The 24,456-nt window shown below is 36.7% G+C and overlaps 1 protein-coding gene across 5 annotated transcripts in view; it reads left to right on the top strand.

Annotated features, from left to right (window-relative positions):
* Positions 1-24,456, top strand: part of MAP3K12 (mitogen-activated protein kinase kinase kinase 12) — a 1,100,073-nt gene that overhangs the window by 712,990 nt on the left and 362,627 nt on the right. For all 5 annotated transcript variants that reach the window (XM_044083918.1, XM_044083919.1, XM_044083920.1 and 2 more), the window contains one exon: positions 14,538-14,721. In XM_044083918.1, coding sequence (XP_043939853.1) covers positions 14,538-14,721 — 184 coding nt within the window. The remainder of the gene's footprint in view (positions 1-14,537; positions 14,722-24,456) is intronic.

Raw genomic sequence — 24,456 nt, 5'->3', positions numbered from 1 at the left:
TTCTAATTATGGTGGCTGCCAAAAAAGCAGTTACTAGAAAAAGGAAATCAAAATATAAACCAACTGTAATAGAAGTAGTGAATATAGTAACAGAGATAAAATAACTGGAAATGAGATCTTTAGGAAACGGTAGGAGCAAACTACATAGGAAAAAATGGGAAATGTGAGAACAATACATACAAGGGAGGAATGATGTTTAATAGAAGGCAGGCCATAAATGAGCTATGTAATGTTTGACTGAAAATAATTAGGTAGATTCTAAGTGATATATAATGTTTGCAACTGGGAGTGTGTCTGTATGGTTTGTGATGTAAAATGCTTGCAACTAGGATTGTGTCGGTGTAGTTTGTTTTAATTTATGTAAATGTATGATCATTTATGTCGTAAATGGTTTAATAAAGATGTTTCTTTAAAAAACGTGGCAGGAATTGAATAATTTATGTGATGTTGCTTAGGATATATGATATATAGCAATATATGTAAAGTATAATGTTTGTTACTGTTAATTTGTTAATACAGTTTGAGTATTTTTGTATAAATGTAAATGTGCCTATGTCACAAGTGGTAATTCAATAAATGTGTTTAAAAAATAAAAAGTACAAGGCAGAAGCTTTAAAACAAATTATTGTCCTAATTTCATCCTCGATATACAAAACAAAAGTTCTAGGAACAACTGCTATATTTTAACAGAGACTTTAGCTAAATCCTTTACTGACAGTCACTTGCAACCATTCCCTTCAATACTACCATTTCCTAGCTGAGAAATAGAATATAGTTATATGAATTAAACTGCAGCCAGAAAGGCCTTAAATATGTTGCTAATGATAACCTGGTCAACCACACCCAATATACTGAAGCAATAAGCTAGCTGTTTCATATAGAAACATTACTGATGGCAGCTAAAACATTGTCATCCGGTCACTCACAAAGTTCTGTAACAGGAAGCAGTAGCTATGGATAATGTATTAAAACTGGAAATAAGTTTGCTTAGCTTTCTGAACAGAACTATAGAGTGTGTGCAGGATGCAGGAGGCAGTACTTGAAAAGCAGTAAAAATGTGCTCAGATTGGACATATGTACAGATGTTGATATGACAGTAGGGAAGCCCATTTTAGCAAGATGCTAAAATTATTCTAATGGCAACATTTCAGACCCTCTCTGAGGACAGAACCAGATGTTCTTTGAATGGGTTAATAACAAGTTAAGAGAAGCTATGCATAAGAAAAACTGAAAAGGAAAAATAATCCTCCCTCCTCTTTGTGCTCTCCATATGCTCTCAGTGTGTCAGACTCCAAAAAAACTTGACCTCTGTGTAAATGACACACTCTGGTTTAAGGCCTCTCTATAAAGCAGGTTTACACAGGAGTTAGTCTCTAACAGCAACAAGAGCAAGTCTTGTGGAATGTGGCCCATTATCTAAAGGAAGTTAGATGTTTGGATGCCCTTTGGGTGCCAGCGCTGCTATCTTCATGGAGTTTTCTAAAGTACAGCTGAGAGCTAGGCCTTGCAGTTTGTTTTAAAGGAAGATATAAGGTGTCATCCTAAGTGTCAAGCAGACCTGAAGCAGGGGAGGGCAGAGAGAGCTGGTGTGATTACTATGTGATGTATACACTGAGGAAGCTGTAACTATGGAAAATAAACAGTAGGATTGGGTATGCTTTAAAATATGGTTAAAATGTTAATGTTCTTCAGGGCAAGTGCTGAAGTGTTGCAAAGGGAAATGAAGGTATTATAAATGAACCTGTAGCTAGGTTATGATTATGAAAGAATTGCATAAGTGAAAGTCATGTGTTCGCAGAAGACTGTTGTGGGAAAATGGAGTGGTTTTCAATACATTACTCAGGAGTCAGAATCATACTCAGGAATGAAATATGTGCCATTTGATTAATGGTCTTTACCAGCTGAATACAAATACAGTTATGTGCTGGATATAATTACCTTAAGGATTAGTTACTCACAACCGTGGCCAATTCATTACAGTTTACACAACAAACATATTAATATAGAGAACTTAGCTAAATCCGGTAAGATAATAGTCTCACAAAAGTGTAAATTATAATTAATTATAGTCACCACTTACTACATCAGACTTGGGATCGCATGTAATAAAGACAGAGGGAGAAGGTGTAAAATTGATGTGTGCTCTGTCTTTAATCTGATACGTGGAGCAGACCTTTGATACTCATAAACACTTTGCCTGAGTCTGTGGGCATGAATCATGTAGCAAAATACCCACTCTGTGACACTTTTTATGCTAGTAAATAACTAAAAGGCTGTCACAGACAATTTTTGAGCGTCAATATGTCATTTTAAAAAATGAGTACGGGCGTCTGGACATTTGTGTTTGGGTGGCAGATCACTTAGGGGGTGATAGTAATACTTTTTGAAATAAACTTGGAATGGCACTTAAAATTACAGACGCCCCCCCAGCACACACACACACACACACACACACACACACACACACACACACACACACACACAGGCTTTAATAAGCACACCATCAAATGTGTGCTTAAGTGCAGACCAGTAAAATTAACTTCATTGCTGTGTCCCTTCTTTTTGTTAAAACATGCATTTTGTTGCTTCATGACCCTATGACGTTTTTTAATATTATATAATGTTAAATATTAGAACTGGTTGTTGAAATAATGATGATTATGGGTTATATACCTTTAGTGTGATAAGACGCGCACACACACACACACACACATATATATATATATATATATATATATATATATATATATATATATATATATATATGCATTACTTATTTACTTAATTTAGTAATGAAAATGTGACATTTTATGAATGGCAGGAGTCAATGTTCTTAACTTTGTAATTGATCTGTTAGGCTGGTTTGATTGCATGATGTAGGGCAGAATTTTTTTCATTGAATGCAGTTTGTTTATATTGTAAAAGTCTGCTGATACTTGTCGGATTTGAATTAAAGTACTCATGCTCCAGATTTTGGAATTGCTGGTTTATTCGTGTTTTCTTTACAGCAGTCACAAGAAGTGCATCTTTTTTTTATTTTTGGAGTTTCTGAAACATATTTATTGTAAAATGTTTGTAATTCTCAGTGTTCATTATGGTAAGGGCATGTGGTACTTGATCCAATGTATAGACTGCGTATTTTAGAATATGAGCACTAGTCTTAGATGTGGATTCATGTAACTTGACTTTCTAGCTGGATATACCCAAACAGGTTCAGGTAGGGATGGAATGCTGGTTTTGGTCATTGGTCTTAGCAATATCGACATTTCCTAAGATCACTAATTCTGAGGAGATGTGAGAATTAAACCATTGACATTTACTTCTAGATGTTTTGGATTATTTATATGCAAAATACATATGTGCATTTTTTTTGTTTTGTTTTCTTTATTAATTTTTTTTTTTACATGCTTACTGGTTAGAGATGTTTTTACTGATTCTACTCATTCAGTATGTGAGAGTTGCAGAGTGCCCATAGAAAAGAAAAGAGATGCATTTATTTTTTATGAAAGTAGCAGTGCTCCTTGCTTTGCTTATACATATGCCTGAGAAAGAATAGCCTGATGAAATGATTTCATGATGCAGAATGTGGGGTTTTAGGCATATTTTTGTTCACAGAATATCAGCTGAATGGTATTGGATCCACTCATATAGCTCAGCTCTTTTGTTACATATTCTCTGGCAGTTTTATTTGAATTTAATGTAGTAGTAATATGTCCATTGTCATAATAAAGATGAGGGAGAATTTAGTTTACTAGAATATTCCCTTAATTTTTATGTACATCATCACATTTTAGGAGGAGCTTTATTGGTGTATTCATGTATTTCATGAATATGGTAACTTTGTTTAATATTTAAATTACATTGTACTTCTGGTATGTGTGGTGTTTTAAATTTGTTTTTAATAAGAAATGATAAGATTGTAAGATGTGTTTTAAGTTTGGTTAGGCATGTTTGGGGTGAATTTGCAGGTTTGGTCAATTGGAGGTAATATGGAGAAAGAATAACTGACCCCCTTGCTTGGAGGAAGAGTGTGGATTAATGGATGAGGTGGTGGTTGTATGGTTTTCACATTTTGATGGAGGAGTGTGTGACATGTTTGTGGTGTACATGAGTGTGAGACGTGCAGATGTAACTTGTTTGTAATTCATTGTTAACAGCATGATTGTAACAAAGAGTTTGGTTGAGGTGGGAGAGATGACCCGCACTGAGACTTCATCTCCAGTGGGGGGCAATCTCTCTTGTAGCACCGGCTATAGACCAGTACAATAGCAAGGAGAAGACCAGCTTATGGAGCTGATGTGGAATGTGAGTCAGAAGGACTGTTGAACTGCACTGCAGGGTTCACAGGAGTTTCAGGTCAGATAATAGTGTTATTGTTTTTTGCAGGTGTTTGTTATCCCAGAAACTTGTAATGTATCCCTAATATCAACCTCTCCCCCTCTGATGTTGAAGATTTGTTGATAGCTTGTTCCATATTTGTCTTGATCTGTATTTTTCACCTTCTAAAGTTATTTACTTTCAAGTGTTTATCATGCAACCTTCTGTGTATCTTCTATATATTCTGTCTTATATCATTATATCTACTTTCCCGTTGATGACAGTTACTGTATTGTTCTTTTATAAAATACAGTTTTAACTTGGTATGAAAGCAGTATGTCAGGAAGCTCTGTGCCTCAGAAAACTTTTTTTCAACTTCTTTAATTGTTAAAAAGTAGCATCCTGGGGAAACCCTCCTTTTTCATTTTTTGCTTATTTTATTAATCTGGTTTCCAGTTTACAAAAGTAACCAATTAATGTTTCCACTTCAAAGAAACTTGGATTACTTTCACCAATTTTAAAACAAAAAGCAGTCGGTGATAAAATGACTATTACCTGAAACAAAGAGAAACAAACTCACATATTTTTATTAGAAGATATTAAGTGAAATTGATAAATGTTTCTTAATCTGCTTGCATCACTGTACACATTTTCCCATTTTACAATGTTAATGTTAAGTCATATTTTAAATTTCCTATGCCGCAGATTCTATGTCAAGTAGTACACAAAAAGATATTGCAATGCTTCCACTGAGTAATCTTTTTGGATATAGTTGTACATCTGCACATATTTACAGTGTATTATTTGACATCACCCTATAAACAATCTAAAAAGAAGGCTGTTTTCCTGCAAAATCAACAGTGATTCTACTTTTACAAAGTTGAATTGATAAGATTTCAACAGCTCTGCTTCTTCTTCTCTACTAAAACACAAGGAAGCAAAATTTCCTCTTTACCTATGTTAGCAAGGAAATTAAATCTTGATATGCTGCTTTAAGACTAAAGTCTATATATATCTGCATTTTCTGACATGGGAGCAAATGGAAAATATATTTTCCTGTATTCCACGTTGTGCATTTGGTGAAGCTACACAAAGCAGAATTCCAAGAACACATTTTGTTTTGTCAATTTGCCTTTATCCCTGTAATTAAAATTTCACATAGTTTCCACTGCATGCCATTACTGCAGCAACCCGAAGATGTGAATATTCCGAATAACAATGTTTTGCTTTTAATTATGTTGCTAAATATGTCATTCTTCCACTCACTTGGAGAGGAAAAAAAATTACACTTTTGTGTTTGTGGAAGAGCTGTAGCTGGGTTATCACTGTGCACAATTTCAGGTTTCATTTTGATGTTTTTTGATAGTTAATCTGCATTTGATGATGGCAGACACTGGTTAGAAGCCTAGACAAACCTTTAGTCCAGTTTGCAGTTTCACCTCAAAATCATTACGAGGCCTGACGAGCCTGGTCTGCAAGGCTATGGAACGTATCATCATGGAATTTATAAACAATGACATTGGTAATCTCCAAACTCTGGACCCTACCCAGTTCGGGTTTGTAAAAGGCAGATCATGTCTCCTAAACCTGATAGACTTCTTTGAAGCGGTCACCAAAGCCGTAGATCAGGGTAAGGTGGTTCGCACAGCCTATCTAGATCTCGCCAAGGCTTTCAGCACCATCCCCCACTCTGGAATTATAGATAAATTCACTAAACTAGGTATAAATCCCTATGTCACAACATGGGTTGCCAACTGGCTCACTGACAGAACCCACACTGTGAAAGTAGCAGACTCCAAATACGACTTCAGAACAGTAACAAGTGGAGTACCACAGGGTCCAGTCCTGGGTCCTGTCCTGTTTGGTATCTACTTCTCTGAAGAACAGGCTTACACAGAAGGTCTTTGGCTAATGAAGTTCACAGATGACTGCAAACTAGGAGCCATAATCAAAACTCCTAACGATGTGGACATCCTATAAAAGGGCCTCACTGAGACAGATGCCTGGTGTCAAAGCCATGACCTCAAGCTCAATGCCAAAAAGTGCATTGTCATCCCTTTTGGTAAAAACTCTATACCCATGAACTACCACATAGGTGGTAGTCTACTTGCACCGAAAATGTCATAACAGACCTTTCGACACAGGTGGACAGTAATCTCTCCTTTGATAATCACATTGCCACAGTAGTAAGGAAATCCTTCTACGTGGCATACCTCATCAAAAAAGGTTTCTCATCCAGGAAAAAAGAGGTCATTGTTCCCCTCTACTCGTCACTCATTAGACCCATTATAGAGTACAACACTCCTTTTGGTTTGTACCTCACAAGACATCTGCAACAACTGGAAAGGCCACAGAAATACCACACAAAGAGGATTATCAGCCTCAAACAGATCCCATATGCAGACCGTCTCAAAGAACTCCAGCTTTACTCCGTCGCATATCGTGTACTCAGAGGCAATCTCTGCCTAACATACAAAGCTATGTCAAACCGAGAGCTGTTGGACATGCTCAACTTAAAGAAATCCCAATCCCTCCGAGCTACATGCTCTAAGGACCTAAACCTTGTCACCACAATAAACAGAACATGCTGGAGGGATATATTCCTGTCCCAGAGACTTCCCATACTCTGGAACAAACTACCTATCTGTATCAAACAAAGCTCCTCATTAGCACTCTTCAAGAAAAATCTTGATGATTGGATGGGAGATCAGAAATTCACCTCGGGGATCACTTCTGTGGCTCTGCTCGACAGCGGCACAGGAAAATAATTTTCATGGGTGGCGAAAGACAGGGTGCCATTTGGCTAGGCTTATATAGGCCCTAGGGCCAATAGCCTAGTACCTACCTATGAATCCATTGCCTAGTGCCAGTCCACTATTGGACGCCCATCAACTGTAAGTTTAGAAACAAACCAAAAAGGTGTGTTCTCCAATTTACAGCTCTTCATTAAGGATTATTTTCCTCTAATCTATACCAAATCCAAGTTGAAAGAAATTAAATAAATATATAAATAAAATTTGTTGCTCCTAATCTCTCAGGTTCTTTGTGCCCTCCAACTCTCTAAGTTGAAGGGCAAAAAATAAATAAATAAATAATCCTTCTGCATTTGTAGCAAATGGCCTGTTTCAAGTTATTACCATCAAACAAGCACTTCAGTCCTTACAGCAAAACAGTATTTAATTTCCATAAGTGTGTAAATGAATGCCTTTACTGCAGTACCAACCAATCGTCATCTGCCAATTTGGCGCCCTAACACCTTGCATCTGGGGTGGCTGCCCCCTTCATCCCAGCCTAGCAATGCTTCTGGTTTGTGGATTGCTTTAATAGTGTCACCAAGAGTGACATTATGTCAGAGATTACAAAGCATAAACATTGCTGTTTGGACAATATTCATTTGTATTTTAAGTTTAGGAGCAAAGTCACATATGTCTACTAAGCTGTGTTTGTTTATTTTATTTATTTTATCTAACATTTGTTTACCAGGAAAGTCCAACTGAGATAGAACCCATTTTCAGCAGAGGCCTGGGGAGAAACACTCCAGATGCATGTCTTTGGTATGTGGAAGGAAACCCGGAGCACCAGATGACATTATTTACCTAAATGCTTGAGGCTGAACATCTGTTATTGAAGCCATTCTGAAGTTATATTTGAGAAGTTAAACTTCCAAAAAATGGTCATGTTCACATTGGTGATGCTTTCATGATGCTTAGGAAATATATTGGTGTTTAAGCAATGTTAAAAAAACAATCTGTTTTGTACTTGACAGAAAAGCACAGTGAAGCTCACAGAGTAAATGTAGGGATTGATGAAGCCTAGAAACAAATCACTGTATTGACAGACATGAAAACTTTGAGAACAGTGTAAGCCATGTTTAGTTGATTAACTGTGCATCATGCAAAGTAAAAAAGCAATGACATCAGCCTCTGTAAGTAATAAGGTTTGGTGGTTATTCATATTTTTTGCAGTGAGAGCTATGAAGATAAAGCAAGATGTTCTAGATGTTCTAGTTCATTACTGCAGAGAACTAGAAGAACCTTTTAAAGTATAAATAAGAAATCACTATGTGTAAAATATATGCTCACACAGCAAATACAATTACAGTTCAACTAAAAACAATTGGTGAAATCATTGCATTCTTAACATTTTATAAACATATAATTCACCATATTAATAATAACTATTAAGCTTAGCAAAATTAATAGATTTTAAAAAGTTATTTTTTGTTTTGGAGAAAGGTTCTCCACATGTGTGGTGGTAGTGGGGCTCAGAAGCAAGACTTGAGTATAGGGAACTATACTGGCACCTGGATGTCTCACAGTTGTCAGGGTTAAATGACAAAGTCAGTATTAACTGTGTAATGATCCAATTTAACAAATACTGTATAGACAAACTAAAAAATCCTCAGTTCACAGTGTTTTGGTCATTCCGCATTCTCTACTTGCTGAATTGTCTGACCTGTGACATTGTTCTGTAGCAATTGTGACACTACAACACATGCAGTCAGGTTGCACATGCAAGAATAAATAAGCTGCATGTACAGTACTTGATCGACTTGATACATTTCAGTGATGAAGTCCCAACTATTACAGTACCGTATGAAACGTAGGCCAAATGTGTGTAAACATTTGAAGAATAGCTAATAGTCAATTCTGTATTCAAGTATGAAAACTTTTTACATGCAAAGGATTTTTACTTAAAAAGAAACATGCTAATAAACTTTTCTTAGAAATATACTTTGATCTGTGTATTTTGGATCTTGAAGGTTTCAGTAAAATTCTGTACAAGGAATACTCAGACTACAGATACATCAGCAGTGAGAAAATCCAGTGTGGCACCATTAAGCCAATTGATGCAGTTATGTCATCTCTACTTTATAAGGAACAGTTTAGTGTCTTGTGAAGTGTGCTCAATAGTTGTGAAGCATTTCATGCTTTCAGTGCAGATTGTGAATGTGGTTCTAGCTTGATGAAATTGATAAAAAGTGAAAACAAGGAGCATGTGACAATGTGATGAGGGTAAACTATACTTGTTATTGGGTAAGCATTTCAACTGGTAAGTACTGTAGAGTTTCTGAAAAACAAAGAAAGTCAGTATGAGAAAAAAGCTTAAATTTGAATAATTTATGCTAGCACCCCGGAATGTCTCTGGTTGGTGTATGCAGCGGACTTAATTAACCAAGTACATCCTGTAAGAAGACATACAGAGATAACTGTTCTTATCGACTGTATTAAGGGTGACTTGAATTTTGACCATAGTGTGGTAGCTACTGCTGCAAAAGCAGTGATGTTTTAAAATGCAAGTAAATTGTGCTTCACTAGTATGAGTGCTACATAAGCCATTGTACAAGCTGTTGAATTGTTCATCATCTTCATCACCATCAACCCCCTTTTTCCCATTTTCTACAAGGGGTCAGGTTGTTGTCTTAAGTGTTGCCTCTCTTGAATCAGTCAGTGCCACGTTTCTACCTTAGTCAAGAGTCATGCCTGACTGTTGCAGATTTTCTCTCTCTCACAGTCTGTCCATCTGTTTGCTGGATATCCTTATTTGTACTTCTTCCTGTCTCTTCCAAATCTTCTTCACCAAATGTTTTCTTTCCTGCATGTGTGCCCAAACCACAATAATCTGTTTTCTTTGACCTTCTCTGCAACTGGAGCTACTTTGGCTTCATCATTTTTTTGTTCATCCCACAAAGTGCATCCTACCACCCATCTCAGGCACTTCTCCGTCACCTCTAGGTTCAACTGCCCTGCCTTTATTGCCCATGTTTATGTACCATACAGTAGTACTGGTTGCATGACTGTTTTGTTGACCTTCCTTTTCAGCCTCTTTGGAATTCTTCTGTTACACTCTACCCCTTACACACTGCCATTTGGCTGCAGCCCCACTGATTCTAGCTTTGACCTCCACATTCACACCTCCCTTCTTAGCCACACCTCTCAGAAACTAGAAGCTGTTAACTTGTTTCACTGTTTCTCTTCAGTCTCAGTTTTCAGTGTTTTCTGATTTCCACCATTTGCTGCTATGTGAACTTTCTTGTTATACTCAGTTTCATCTCATGTGCCTTCAGTTTTGTATTCCCTTTTCCTGTCATTTGCTGAAGTTGCTATTCAGAGTCTAGTTGTAATGCTACATTACCTGTGTACTGCGGGCAGCTTTGTAGATCTGTCCTCTCTGACCTGTTTGCTATTGTAGTGAACTGAATTGTAATGCACACTCCTTCTGGGAAACCATGTGCGAGTCAGAACACTCTTCATACTCTTGTCATTGAGTCCTTGTACAAAGCCTGTACTAATTCTACCGTTTCTGGGGCTTCAAACCATCACATGCCTGCTCAAATCAGCTTTCTTGGAGTATTGTCAAATGCTCTTTCCAAGTCTGGGAATGCCCAGTTGGTCTCTTTCCTCATCTCGAACTTATTTTCCACTATTTGGCGTACTGCAAACATTGGTTTACTTGTGCTGCATCCCTTCCCTTTCAAATAACCCCATCTAGTGCTTAATTACATTGTCATTCCACTTAAAATTCTTGAAGAAACAAACAAGAAAAGCGTAGGTACAATATTATGCACTAAGCATTTCCAGTGCAAAATATGTCCACTACTATTTAACATTACTTGGTAAATGTATTTTAAAAAAGACAACTGTATTATTAATATATATAATTTAAAAACCTTTTAAAGTATAGTTAAGAAATTACTATATTTAAAATATATACTTGCACATAAAATGAAATTACAATTGAGCTAAAAAAATGGTGAAATCATTGAATTCCTAACATTTACTAAACATATAATTCAACCTATTATTAATAACTTCTAATATTATCAATATGAATAGATTTTGAAAGGTTTTGAATTTTTGTTTTGGACAAAGTTCCCCAGTATATATTGGGGAAGGGGGCTGGGAAGCAAGGCTTGAGTATAGAGAGCAGTATTGACAGCTGCTTTAGGATCCTTCATTTTTCCCAGGGCAAATGACAAAGTTAGTATTAATAATGTATTGTAGATGTAGGCAGCAAAATTGGGGTGCCCATTCATTAAGAGGAATGGGAAATGATGTAAGACTTTAGCTCTGAAGAAGTTTCATGCTATAAAGAATGAAAAACCTAAGCTTTTGTTAATAAAATCCACAGACATTAGCCCAAGATGGAGTTTTGGGATGTTTAAAGTTTTGATTACACTGGTTATGGATTCTTATTGGTTCTGTTATTATGAAGTGGATGGATGCTACTTGATGGGGGTCTATATTACATTATTGAAGTTTCAAAACTTCGAATCTGATATGATCGACACCATATAATCAAAGTCTTGAAACATCGGAAATGTAATAAAACACAACAACCTACAAAAACAAACCATTCAAATGCTCTAAGCAGGGGGGTAAGCCGCCCTGCACCCCCCACACCTCCCACTACTTAAATATACCAAACCCAAGATTGCACTACAGTGCAGAAAACGGAAGTCTTCCCTTTCCACTCTGTATGGAGATCTCCGTTAAAAGATTCAAAGTTTTAAGGCTTCGATCATATGGTGTCGACCATATCAGATTCGAAGTTTTGAAACTTCGATCTTCTGATATAGACCCCTTGATGGGCTCGGTTCCAAGAGGCTTGATCTCTCAGTGAAAGTAACCACTGAGAGTAGGTGCTTTGTAATCTGTCCCTGTAGCAAGCCTGGTTATAGATAGGTTTTACACCAAAGTGAGTCACTTACACTGATGGCAAGTCTTTCAGAATAACACTAAGAGCAGCTCTTTTTGAATCTGGCTAGAAGTTTCACAGTTGCAAAGATAAAGGTGCATTGGTCAGTATGAACTGGGCACTACTTGGAAGTTTCACAGTTACAAAGGAAAGTACAATGGTTTCAGTGAAGTGGACACTACTTGAAATCTCAAAGCTGCAGAGACGAAGGTACATTGTTTACAAAGTGGACATAACTTGAAATTTCATACTTGGAAATGCAAAGGTACTTGAGTAATTGAGTGGACATTACATGAAATGTTGTAGTTGTAAGGATGATATTATGCTAGTTACCAAGTGAACAGTACTTGACTTTTCACAGTTGCATGGATAAAGATACACTGGTTGTAAACTGAGGGCTATTTGAAAATTCACTGTTACAGGGACAGAGTAATACTGGTTGGATTTAGGTGGCTGGATTTGGCATAATGGTTAGTGTCTTTGCCCTTTAGATATAAGATGCAGGGTTTTATTTTGACCTTTGGCTATTAGCTTGGCTTAAAATGGGCCTCCAGGCCATTTAGCCCAGTATTTGCCTATGAACTTATTCCATAGGCTAGGAATATGTTGAGTTAAGGACATTTCTTTCCAGTGAGTCTTAACTTTCTGTTTGTCACAAGGTGTAAGGCGCAGTGAGCTAAATGCAAAAGCAGAGGTGAAAATTGGTTTGTGGAGCGAGTGAGGCCTTTCTGAAAATTTTATAGCTGTAAAGATGAAGGTACAATGTCTGAAGTGGATGCTGTGTGCAATTTCACAATTGCAAAAACAAAGGTACACTATCTTAGATCCATTGCTGACATTCACTTTTTATTTTCTAAACCAAATTGCCAGCAACTCTTCATTGTGCATGTATTAGAAAAAAGGTCTAGAGTTAACTCATTGAAATCAGAAAAAAACTTTTTTTCCACTTCAGGAAAGCTGTATCCTTACAACAAATATAAATAACTTTGGAGTCACTGTTCTTTTTGAGAAAAGCGAAACCTGCTATTGTAGGGATCCTCTCACTGATATAGTATTTCAGCAGTGACAAAAGCTGCTTTATTATGGAGATTCCTTCACTCATAGATTTTATGTATTTTTTACAGTTGTACATATCTCTGTCTGCAATAAAAAAGCAACTTCAGGGTTTGTCCTTTTTTCACTTATGTTTATGCTGTTGCCTCATTTCCTAAAATCATAGAATGTATAAAGTATATGGGCTACATGGCCATTCATGTCTTACCAGTACCCACCCTCAGACATTATCTCCCTTTCCAAGAAGTGATAGGCTAGTCATACTGGGGGTGAATTGATGAACAGCCATTCAATTGTCTAATACCTTCTTAAAGAAAGATAGTATGTCACATTGCTTGATCTGTAGAGGAAGTTTGTTCTAGAGAAGGAGTACTTGCTGCGTGACAAATCTGCCTCCCCAACATGATTTATTTGTGAAGTAGGCTCATATGTCTGGTTCTAGAGTTTGCCGGACTATTTCCTCTGCATTTGTGATCACTTACACTCCTATCACTGTCCAGAACCCCTAACGTCCTCCGTGTCCTAAGCTATTCCTTACTATTCTTACCTCACTCTGACTCTTTCTGGTTGGGGCCCATGACTCCACTGATGACAATCTCAGCAGCTGTAAGTTTATTTAAGCCAGGGATCAAAGAGCAAAGGAGGTGTACCACAGCAGCCAGAGGCAGTCAGTTATATACTGTCTTGAGGGCCTGATGTGCATTGAACATGAATGGGCACCATTCTTGACAGTGCAACTGCCATAAGCATCCTGACAAATTCTCATTCTCCGCTTTAGTAGAAATTCATCAGCAGTTAGTTCCTTGGTCTCTGACATAAGTCGTGTTGTAGTACCTGAATCCCTTTCTTTCCCAAATCTATCCAGCAACTATAGTTTCATCTTTAAACCCTGTTGCATTAAGCTCACATAGGTTACCTATGTCTATACCGCAAGGCTGACTTACAATTGCTACAGTTCTTTCATTAGTGGTGCCGTTGTCTCACACTCTCAAAAGTCATGCTTGTAAGATGGCAGATAGCATCCCCAGTCTGGTGGAAAGATTCATGCTTTAAGTGTAGGTAAGCTGTAAGAAAAGATTAAGATCATGGAGCTACTAAAGGACAGTCTGGTATTTGAAAATGTCAGACAGGAAAAAAATCAGCAGCAAAACAAATAAATATATTTGAAGGTAGGATAGCAAACTCCACTTTACTCATGTGTTTACTTACTGCTGAGTTTTTCCCATCTCGGCATCCTTACCATGGAGTAGTTGAAACAGGTAAGTCCTAAGAGATAGTGAGTGATAGCATTATAGACATTGTCTGAAAACAGCACAAGAACTGATATAAGACAATCTCATGACTATTGAAAAGAGTTTCTGAGTTGAGACATATATTTTTGATGTGCTTTACATGTTAGAAAACGTAGCACTTTGTGTTGTAAATTTCTTTGCTTTTAAACCGTATTGTGTTTTTTTTCTGTTTTGCAGAACGGTGGGAGGTTCCTTTTGAGGAGATCTCAGACCTGCAGTGGGTGGGCAGTGGAGCTCAAGGTGCAGTCTTCCTTGGCAAGTTTTGTGGAGAGGAAGTAGCAGTGAAGAAAGTCCGGGACATTAAAGAAACGGACATTAAGCACTTACGAAAACTGAAACATCCCAATATCATCGGATTTAAGTAAGTATCTGATAATAACTACATCAGCTTTTTCAAAAAAAACTACATCAACGTTTTAGTGTAGTAGCAACATATGTTTGCCAGTGATGTGAAGATTTATTTTTATGCCCATAGATATAAAGTGTATAGAGAGGATCAGTTTTATTTTTACAGTTTTGTCCGGAAAGTATGTACTGAGCCATGTTTTATTTCCAGTTATTTCCTCGATGCAGAAAAAAGTTATGCTTCTTGGTTTGTGGAATTCAAACTGTGTGCTCAAAATAAACTGCCTTTCAAATGACTTAGTTTAAAACAGAGCTCTATGGTTGCATGGCCCCTGGATAAATACCTGACAGCAACAGGAACTGTAGCAATCTCTGCCATCTGTATCAAAATACATGTACAAAAGCAACAATGATATCTGACTTAAAGAATCATACATATTAATGGTAGGATGATCTGAATATATTAAATGCAGTATGTTTTATCCCGTACATAAACCACTTTTTTCAATACTTATCTGTGGTTTGTAGCACTGAGCATCCTCCAACTTTTAAATGATCAACACTTTCAGTGGAAAGTTTTTCTGTCTCCTTTGTTGACATTTGGCTTTCTCTTGCACAGTGCGACCATTTTTCAGACAGTATCAAGTTATGTTATGTACTACATTCTTAACAATTCTGGAATTTCTGTGCCTGAACATTTTTCCATTTTGATACAATATATATCATTTATATTTTCTTTGCTACTATCAGTCCAGCATTACAGAAAATTGCTGAATTCCTGCTTTCCCTTAAACTTCACTCCTCCTTCTGGACAGTATTATACATGCATTATTCCCACAAATTCCATTTACTTCTATGTAATTTGCTCATTCCCTTTTCTAAAGATCCATCTTCCAATTCTTTTTTCTCTTTTATAGTATTCATTACCTCAAATACCATTGGTATAGACTTTGATTTCCATTTTCTAGTAATTGCTTTTTTGCAGCCAACAGAATTAAACTTAATAAGGCCTTGCTATGTCTAAGCAATTCAGATCCTGCATCCCAGCTCAAAATAATAATTTCCTTACTTACAACAATTTGTTCACCCAATATTTCTGCTAGGGTACTCTGTGGGGAATTTTTTAAATCTGTCAACTCATTGCACTTCTAAAACATGTTCTCAGTTATCTGTTTCTTCTGCATCACACCTCCAATGTTTGCTATCTACCTGAGGAAGAATTTTTTGAAGTCTGCTTGGAGTATAGAAAGATCCTAAGCCTTCTGGTCTTGGTTGCATACTTTGTTGCCATACATATGTCTTTCTATTGTTTTCTTGTAAATTGCTTTCTAATCTCTTTTCCCAGTCTTTTCTAACATCCTGTGATTGATTCTTATAGTTATAATGCAAAATTTTGTATGTCCTACTAATTATCCCTTTTTAACAGGTGGCTCTGTTCTAGATTCAACTAAACTCTCCACCAGAGCAGATCTTTCACTTATAATTCTACTATCGCTTTCTTTTTGGCTATACTGAGATCAAGCTATGGTAGGGAAGGCAGTCTCTAGCTTGCAATCCAGATGTCTTCTTGGCCTCATCCAACTCTGTTACCTTTCCTGCTTGAGGTATTTGCTCCTAATATCCTGTTCCTTTGCCAGGTTTCTCCAGTAAATTCCAGCTCCCACTTGCCTATTTTCTATTCCCCTACTAGCAGTCATCACTATTGGAAAGATCTCCTTTTCTCCATTCTCATGTTGCCTTAGTTCTTAGAATTCTTTCTGCTACTTTATAAATATAATATTCTGTATGGGTATTATTGTTCTCCTTAAAGATCTGCATCCAAAATCCCACTCCCTCTCTTTCTTTCTTGCTTACAGTAATATGTTTTTAAACAATAGTAGTGACCTGTTTCAATAATGGCATATGGGATTATGTAAGATAATTTAAAATATTCTGTAAAGAAATGATTGTAAGCGTGTTTCACTTAAACTTTCAGCTATTTCTGCATGTCTGTCTGCTGCAGTTTCCTTTTTGCTTTAAAAGTTTGTGGCATCATTAGTGATGTAGAGAACATGAGGGTATGTTGGTTTCTTAGGAGCTAATTCTGAGATGGTATATTGCAACTGTCTCCCAGTTAAACAGAAAAGAAGGTTATAAGCTGTTAATGAGCTTTATCCTGTCACCCTGAGTTTGATTCCACCAGTGTCCATATTTCTTTTACATATCTCAATAAACTTCTTAAGTAGTCAGTGCTGTTGGTTTGATCCCATAAAGATTCAGGTAGGTATACCTTCTTAAAAAGTGTGTGGTATTTTATACCTTGTCTACTGCTGGGACATGATGGCTGTTAACTATCAAGGACTCACTTAGCTACATGCTCACTAGTTATAGGTAGCTCTTTCAACTGTTACACATAGTGTTGCAAAATCATTTACATAAGTATTAATGGATGCATTTTCAGCTGTCCCTGATTTTGTTTCATAAAATATGTATGAATTAAAGTACAACTAACAAATGGAAATGTCTGCTCACTTTATGTAAACTTAAATGCATGTCCCTTTCAGTTTCCTGAATAAGGTTTTAAAAGTGGTATTTAAAAAATCCCAAATACTGTTGTTTAAGCACAGTAGCTCATAAATTTAAACAACCTAATTGCCTGTGGAGCAAACGTTGCAATGATGTCAGATATTGATATGATAATACCCATTTGCTAATCAGGTAGGCCTACTTTCTCTTTTCAGGGATAACCCAGGAGTAATAGCTAGTTAAGTGACTTGCTCAAGGGCACACAGTAGGCAACTGAGAGCTGAGGGAATCAAAATCTGTACCACATGAACTACAGTTTGTAGCATTGACCCTTTGCACCAAACGTCATACAATCCACTTATTCTGTGCTGATGAGGTCACCTAAAAAGTTCAAAAAGTGCATGTCCACAGCTAGTGGGGTTTGGATTTATTGGCCTGAATGTATCCATAAAAACTTTAAAAGTAAAAAGTCATTGGTATTCAGAAGCCATGTAGCTGAAACACTGTATGCCCTTCAATAGTAATTTGCATATGTTTGCTATGTTGTTGTTAAATGCAGGAAAGGAATATTATCATTATTACTGTTATTATTAATGATAGTAGTATAGCCGAAACAGGGCAAGAGCAGCAGCTGCTGCTGCAATACCAGCTTTTAATAGTCAGTATTACATTTGTGGTCAAAACTCAAATTTGAGTGTTGTAGTACTCCATGCATGGTCTAAACTGCACTAAAAGTAAAAAAAAAAAAAAAAAAGATCATTTTTTTTTTTCTCTTAACTAAAACCAGTGCACTATATATAGCTTTGTGTGCAAGCAGGGTATTTTATTTATTTTACATTTGGTTACCAGGAAAGTCAGACTGGACACAAGTCTTTTTTTAGCGGAGACCCGGGGAGAAAAGCTCTAAATATAACATAGATTAATAAAGTATAATTTCACAGGTACAGAAGAATAACACTATACATTTTGCATCAAATACAACTAGGATAATAACACTTTAAACTGTACATCAACTAAAAGTAGGGTGAAAATGGTATACTCTACAGGTACAAAGATGAAACACCTTAAACTGTGCAATCAAAATAACATTCAGTATGACATAGTATTATAATAATATAAAGTAAACACCAAGTGTCTATACTTAGAAGAAGCAGTAACTGTTGAGAGGAAGAGCTAGGTATGAGGAATGAGACTTGCAAGATAAAGAGAAGGCTCCTGCCTGAAAATAAGGGAGGAGTGTTTACCCTGGGTGAGCAAGAAGGAGATAGAGTTAGACTAGCCTGGGGAGTCACAGTTACAAATCCAATTAGCTTGTAGGTGTGTTTTTAGAGATTTCTTAAACTGAGCTAAGGACATTGTGGCTGATACATTAGTTTGCAGTGTTCCATTTTCACCTATAACATTTGAACAGAGGGAAGCTCCTGCAGAGGTGTTGGCATTAATGACTTGAAGGAGAGGTTTGTTGTTGGAGCGTAAGACCCTAGTACTGGAGTAAGCATGTATTAGGCTTTGTAATGCAGGGGATTTATCAGGGTAGTAAAGAATCTTATGAGTTAGTATAAGCTGGTTGTAAAGGAGACGATGGGGAAGTTTAAGCCAGTTAAGTTGTTTAAGGGCTGAGCATGATGTGTTTGATATGGGCTATTGATGGTGAATTTTGCAATTTTGTTGTAGTAGGCATCAAGTTTAGTTATGTAAAATGTTCTAAGATTGTTGAGGATAGGGGAGGCATATAGAAGTGTAGAGATTTGATGTGTTTGTGCTATTTTAGCCCTGGTGCTGTTTGTGAGGAATTATTTATTTCTATATAGTCCCCCCAATTTTGTATGTATTTTCTTTATGGTGAGTGAAATGTGAGTGTCAAATTCATGTTGCAGTCTATCTCAACACCTAGAAGTTTGGTGTGAATGACAGGAGAGAGAGAGTTGTTTTATTGTTAGAAATATTGTAGGAAATGCTATAAACTGTAGCAACTGTTTCCTACATTTGTAGCAAGCAGTTTGATACAGTTTAAAAGGATGTATTTATTTTAACTAAAACATGAGTGCATAGCTGTCTGTGCAGGCAGGGTATAAACAGTAGAAACTCTTTACTACATTTGTAGCAAGCAGTTTGCAACAATTTAAAAGAAGAAGACATCTTTTTTTTTTATTAAAAAACGTGGAAGGAAAGTTTTGGGACAGAGCACAAAAAAGGACCTAAATGACGTGTGTGTGTGTGTGTCAGTGTGTGTGTCAGTGTGTGTGTCAGTGTGTGTGTGTGTGTGTGTCAGTGTGTCAGTGTGTCAGTGTGTCAGTGTGTCAGTGTGTCAGTGTGTGTGTGTGTGTGTGTGTGTGTGTGTGTGTGTGTGTGTGTCAGAAGGAACAGACTGTTTTTTCTAGCTCTTCAGTAGAATTGCTTGGAGTGGGTATGGATATAACTGTAACAAGCTGATCGCTAGGGTCATATTATTATAGTAAATTCTTTTTTTTGTTGCTCTTCAATGGAAGAACTTAAGGGGCATGCATCTACCTGTAATAAGTCAATCATTAATTACAGTGAAGTGCTTTTTATTCTCTTAAATAGCTGAGGGGTTAGGCACAAGGAGCTGGCTGAGCCAGCTGTACTTTGTATTAATGAACTTATGTAAATAATGGTAGTTCACACCAGGGATGCATGTTACTGTTTGCTACACATAGGTGTGGGTTTTGAAACATTAACAATCAAACCACATCATTGAAAAGAAAAGGCTAACCTTGGAAATATTAGTATGTAAGCCACAACTAGACCTTTCTGACTTTTGAAATCATGAATACACTGTACCTCTAGCTGTCTTTTATTGAAATAAAAAAATGCCAGTGTGTTCTTTAATTTGCTAAGTGGCAGTTAAATAAATTAAAATCTCTTTTACAACATAACTAAATTTATTATAGAACATATTTTCTCATTTTATGACTCAAATCATTTCTAGTTTATAACTTCTTTATTCAAAACTGCAAACTCAAATAACTTTACTTCATCACTTAGCAAAGGAAAAAACTGCAAACCTTTTCTTTTCTTTGCTTTACAGCAACAGTGTTAATTGTACAGACCCCATATGAAATGTTTCATTGCTTTTATATCATCAAAATAACATTATTTGAATTGCACTTCATTTCTACTCATCTGATAATGGTATTAAAAACATGCAAATTGCACATGCCTACTACCAACACATACCGAAATTACAAAAAAATTTTTTTTACAAAGCACAAAGTATAGACCAACTTATCCATTATGTAACAATATGAATCATCTTGTTTCCTCTCAAGGACTAGCACCTCAGTTGTGAGTATGTTACATAATTAAACTTGCACACTAAACATATGTTAGTGTTATAATAACATTACTTTGAGATGAAGGTCAAAATAATTCATCTTGTGCTTTAACCCTGTCTAAAAGTGATGTGATTGCTCAATATCACATATTCTGTCATATTTAACTGCTGATGTTGGTGCTTTATCTCCAATATTACCTTTAAGCACTCTTCCTTTTTTTATTCTGTGTGCTGTTTGTTTCTTGGTTATGAGTGCAGTATAAACCCAATGAGAAATGTCTAGAACTTTATAAAGCATATATGCAAAATACCATCTTTATGATCTTTGCTTATCAGTGGCCTGTTTTTGCACTCGTGCCACCTCCCAATATCATATTTATTGCTTTTTTCCAGGATCATGCTCCTCCCTCCTCTCATATTCATGGCTTTGCTTGTCATCCAGAGTTAACCACACTTGTTTCATGAACGTGTATTTAGTGCTTGTTGCAAAGGGTTGTTTTTCTTCCAGCTACTAGCTACTTGTTTATCGATCATCTTATGGGGTCACCCCACCTCCTGGATTCATGTTTAATACTTGTTGTCCCGGGTAATCTCTTACTGCCACCCAAATTCATATCCAGTGTTTGCTTCCCAGGATCACCCTACCACCACCACCACAGCCATCTCACAAATTCATTTTCAGTGCTCGCTGCCCAAGATAACCCTGGCCACCTGCTGAATCCATGTTCCAAATGCATACTTTAAAGGATGCTGTAATGGTTAGTTTTGATGCCTTACAACTACAAGGTCTGTTTTTTTGTTACTGTTTTTGTGCTTTTGATTTTTGATTATTTTCCTTTGTCCATGTGGGTTTCTTCTAATTCCACCTCCAAAAGATCTTTTGTTTAATTAGCTGCAGTAAAGTATATGCACATGTAGTCTTTATCTTTATCCTAGCTGGCTGAGCTATTTCTGCAAACTGTCAGCAGGACCAGTTATTTTACCTGGTTATCAAATAATTAACTAAGCAAACTTTTGTGCAAAGGTTGAGCTTGGTAAACTCTAGCAGAAAAGGATCCACTTTTACCATTCTGCTGGTAAACTTTCTGCAGACATGTACATAAAGACCAAAAAAATGATTTGTGGGTAGTGTTAGTAAACTTCATCACCATTCATCTTCAGTCCCCGTTTTCCCATTTTACATGTGGATCAGGGCATCATTTCAACATTTGCCACCTTTTTTTTTTTTACAATTTAGAGCCATTCTTCAACCTTCTTTGACAGTAACATCCAACTCTTCTCTCATGCTATATGTCCAGCCATCTATTGGCTGGGCATCCTTGTCTCTCTTTTCTTATTCCTGTCTTATTCCTGTCTGTCCCAAATATTCTTTACCAGTTTGCTTTCTGCTGCCCTGCACATGTGACTGAATCCATGTAATCTATTTTCCTTCACCTTCCCTGCATCTGGGTCTACTTTGACTTCCACTCAAATGTTTTCATTCCTTTCTGCCCCACAGTGCACATCCTACTATGCATCTCAGGTACATCATCTCTACCTCTTCAAGTTTTCTCATCAATTCTGCCTTCATTGACTAGGCTTCTGTGCCATACAGCAGAACTGGTTGTGCCATTGTTTTGTATACCCTCCTTTTCAGCTTCACTGGCATGTTTCTGTTAACCACTACCCCAGATACTTTGTGCCACTTGGCTGCAGCATATTTGATTCCAGCTTTGACCTCCTCATTCAGACTTCTCTTCTTCTGATCTACACCTCCCAGATACTTTAAGCTGTTAACCTTTCTTTCTTCCTTAAAATGTGGTCTTATCTTTTCAATTGAAAATCTCCACAATAATCCTTGACAACTATTTTCCAAATATCTCAAAGTAGCTACAGACATTGTATCATATCCTGTGGCAGTCATTATCAAATAATCAGTATAAGAATCCTTAATACCTTACTGCTGAAATCAATCATATGTCCTAGCCTTACATAAAGGAGGAAGTAGTAGTCCTCTTTCCTGTCTCCCAGATCCTCAGAAAATGTACCCATACTCAGCTACTTCAATACCTTACATCTGATAACTATTTCTGTCCATCCCAACATAGATTTCACCCTTTTCACATTTCAGACTCAGCACTACTGTCTTTCTTAAACACTATACTTATGCATGAAAATAACAGTCTGGTGTGTACAGTCTTCCTTCAGCTATCCAAAGGATTTGGTATTGTCTCACATCATAAAGTCATCCACAGACTGTTTCAACTCAACCTGTCCTACTCTTCCCTAAACTGTTTCACAACATGTTAAAGTAGATGCAGGCTACATCCACCTTTCTCCCTATTTCAGTTTGAGGACCCCAAGGATCTATCCTTAGTCATCTTTTCTTCAGTATATCAATATATTTGTCAATGATCTAATTCTACATTCTTTAAACTCTACCCTTATCCAGTAAGCTAATGTCTCAACAATTATCTGCTCAGCCAAAACATTAAAAGAACTTCAAGTCCCTGCCCAGCATATTTTTACCTATATTGAAACATGACTCAAAAAGTCAAACTTGGTCCTTCGTGCCAAAAAAAAAAAAAAAAGCTTAAGGTCTTCACCTCCAAAACTACTGAAGATTCCAAATCTAACTTCTCCCTTTTAACCTCAAATGGTACCTCCATTGAAACTATCACCCATACCGAACTCTTTGGTGTCACTTTTGATATATACCTCAAATTTGACCTCTTTGTTCAGTAAGTAATAAAAAACACACCAAAAACGTGGATTACTTTACAGAGCTAAACTGTTCCTCACTGAATCCACTAGAAAACATCTACCCTTCTTCAACCCATTCTCTCCTATGCCAGCTCTATACTCACCAGCTTACATTCAACACAGCTATCAAAACTTGAGCAATGCTATTGAAAACTTTTCAAATTTGTCTTGAACTCCTTCACCCAAACGCATTACTTTAATACATTACAACAGCAGAAACTGGCATGAATACCCAAATGTAATCAAACTTGATCAGCTAAAGGTTGCTTGTAAAATCCATCACCAGTATGAATAAGAATAGGCTCAGAGCTGAACCCTGATAAATACTCACTCTGACTGGAAACTCCTTTGTGAGTCCAAACACTGTTCATGCTTATGTTAGTAGTCCTTTTACACAACCTGCACCAATTCTGCCAGTGTTTCTGGGACTTTGAATCATCACAAGACTGCACAAATCAGCTTTCTTGGGACCTTGTCATATGCTTTCTCCAAGACTAGGAATGCCCACTTGGACTCTATCCTCATCTCCAGCTTTTTCTCCATTATCTGTCTTGCTGCAAACATTAGATCATCCTAACCTGGCTCTGAAGTACTTTTCCCATCTTATTTTATACATTTCTGCGTATTCATTTATTGCTCACCCTCTCCAGCATTTTCAGAGGTGGTAGCTTAAAATGGATGGAAATTGTCAACCTCTAGAGAAAACTGTGTATACTGTCTGAAAAACAAAATAACAATTCCATAAATTAAAGGCTGATCTAGATGTACTGTGAGAGAACATTAACCTTCATACCTCAGCTGAAAATAAAATCAAATCTTTTATATCAGAACACCAGCACAGTACAGTGAATGTCTAGGTTAAATCAGATGTCCTAGATTTACATTAAAATTATAATGTGTAACTCTATAATTACTTTGTGGTGACATAAAAGAGGACATGCCACATGTGTGGATATGGAGAAACTTTGTATGAAAGTATTAGCAGTAATGTTATTTGTAGTACTAATGATTTTTCTGCAATCTAATTTGCATGAAGAATAGGTAAACAAGCATAGTGAATAAAATAAATCACACAATAATTAGAACAGTAATTAGAAGGGGCACAGTGTATAAATGTCTTGGGTTTTGATCTTGTAAAGTGTATCAGTATAGAGGCAGCAGATGGAACACAAGTATCAAAAGCCAACAGAGAGGCATTTTAAACCAAGG

This window comes from Protopterus annectens, chromosome 9.part0, assembly GCF_019279795.1.
Source record: "Protopterus annectens isolate FY-2018-M chromosome 9.part0, PAN1.0, whole genome shotgun sequence".
Classification (NCBI taxonomy): Eukaryota; Metazoa; Chordata; order Ceratodontiformes; family Protopteridae; genus Protopterus; species Protopterus annectens.
The sequence above is the reverse complement of the archived record's forward strand: the minus strand, read 5'-3'. Positions and strand labels throughout refer to the sequence as shown.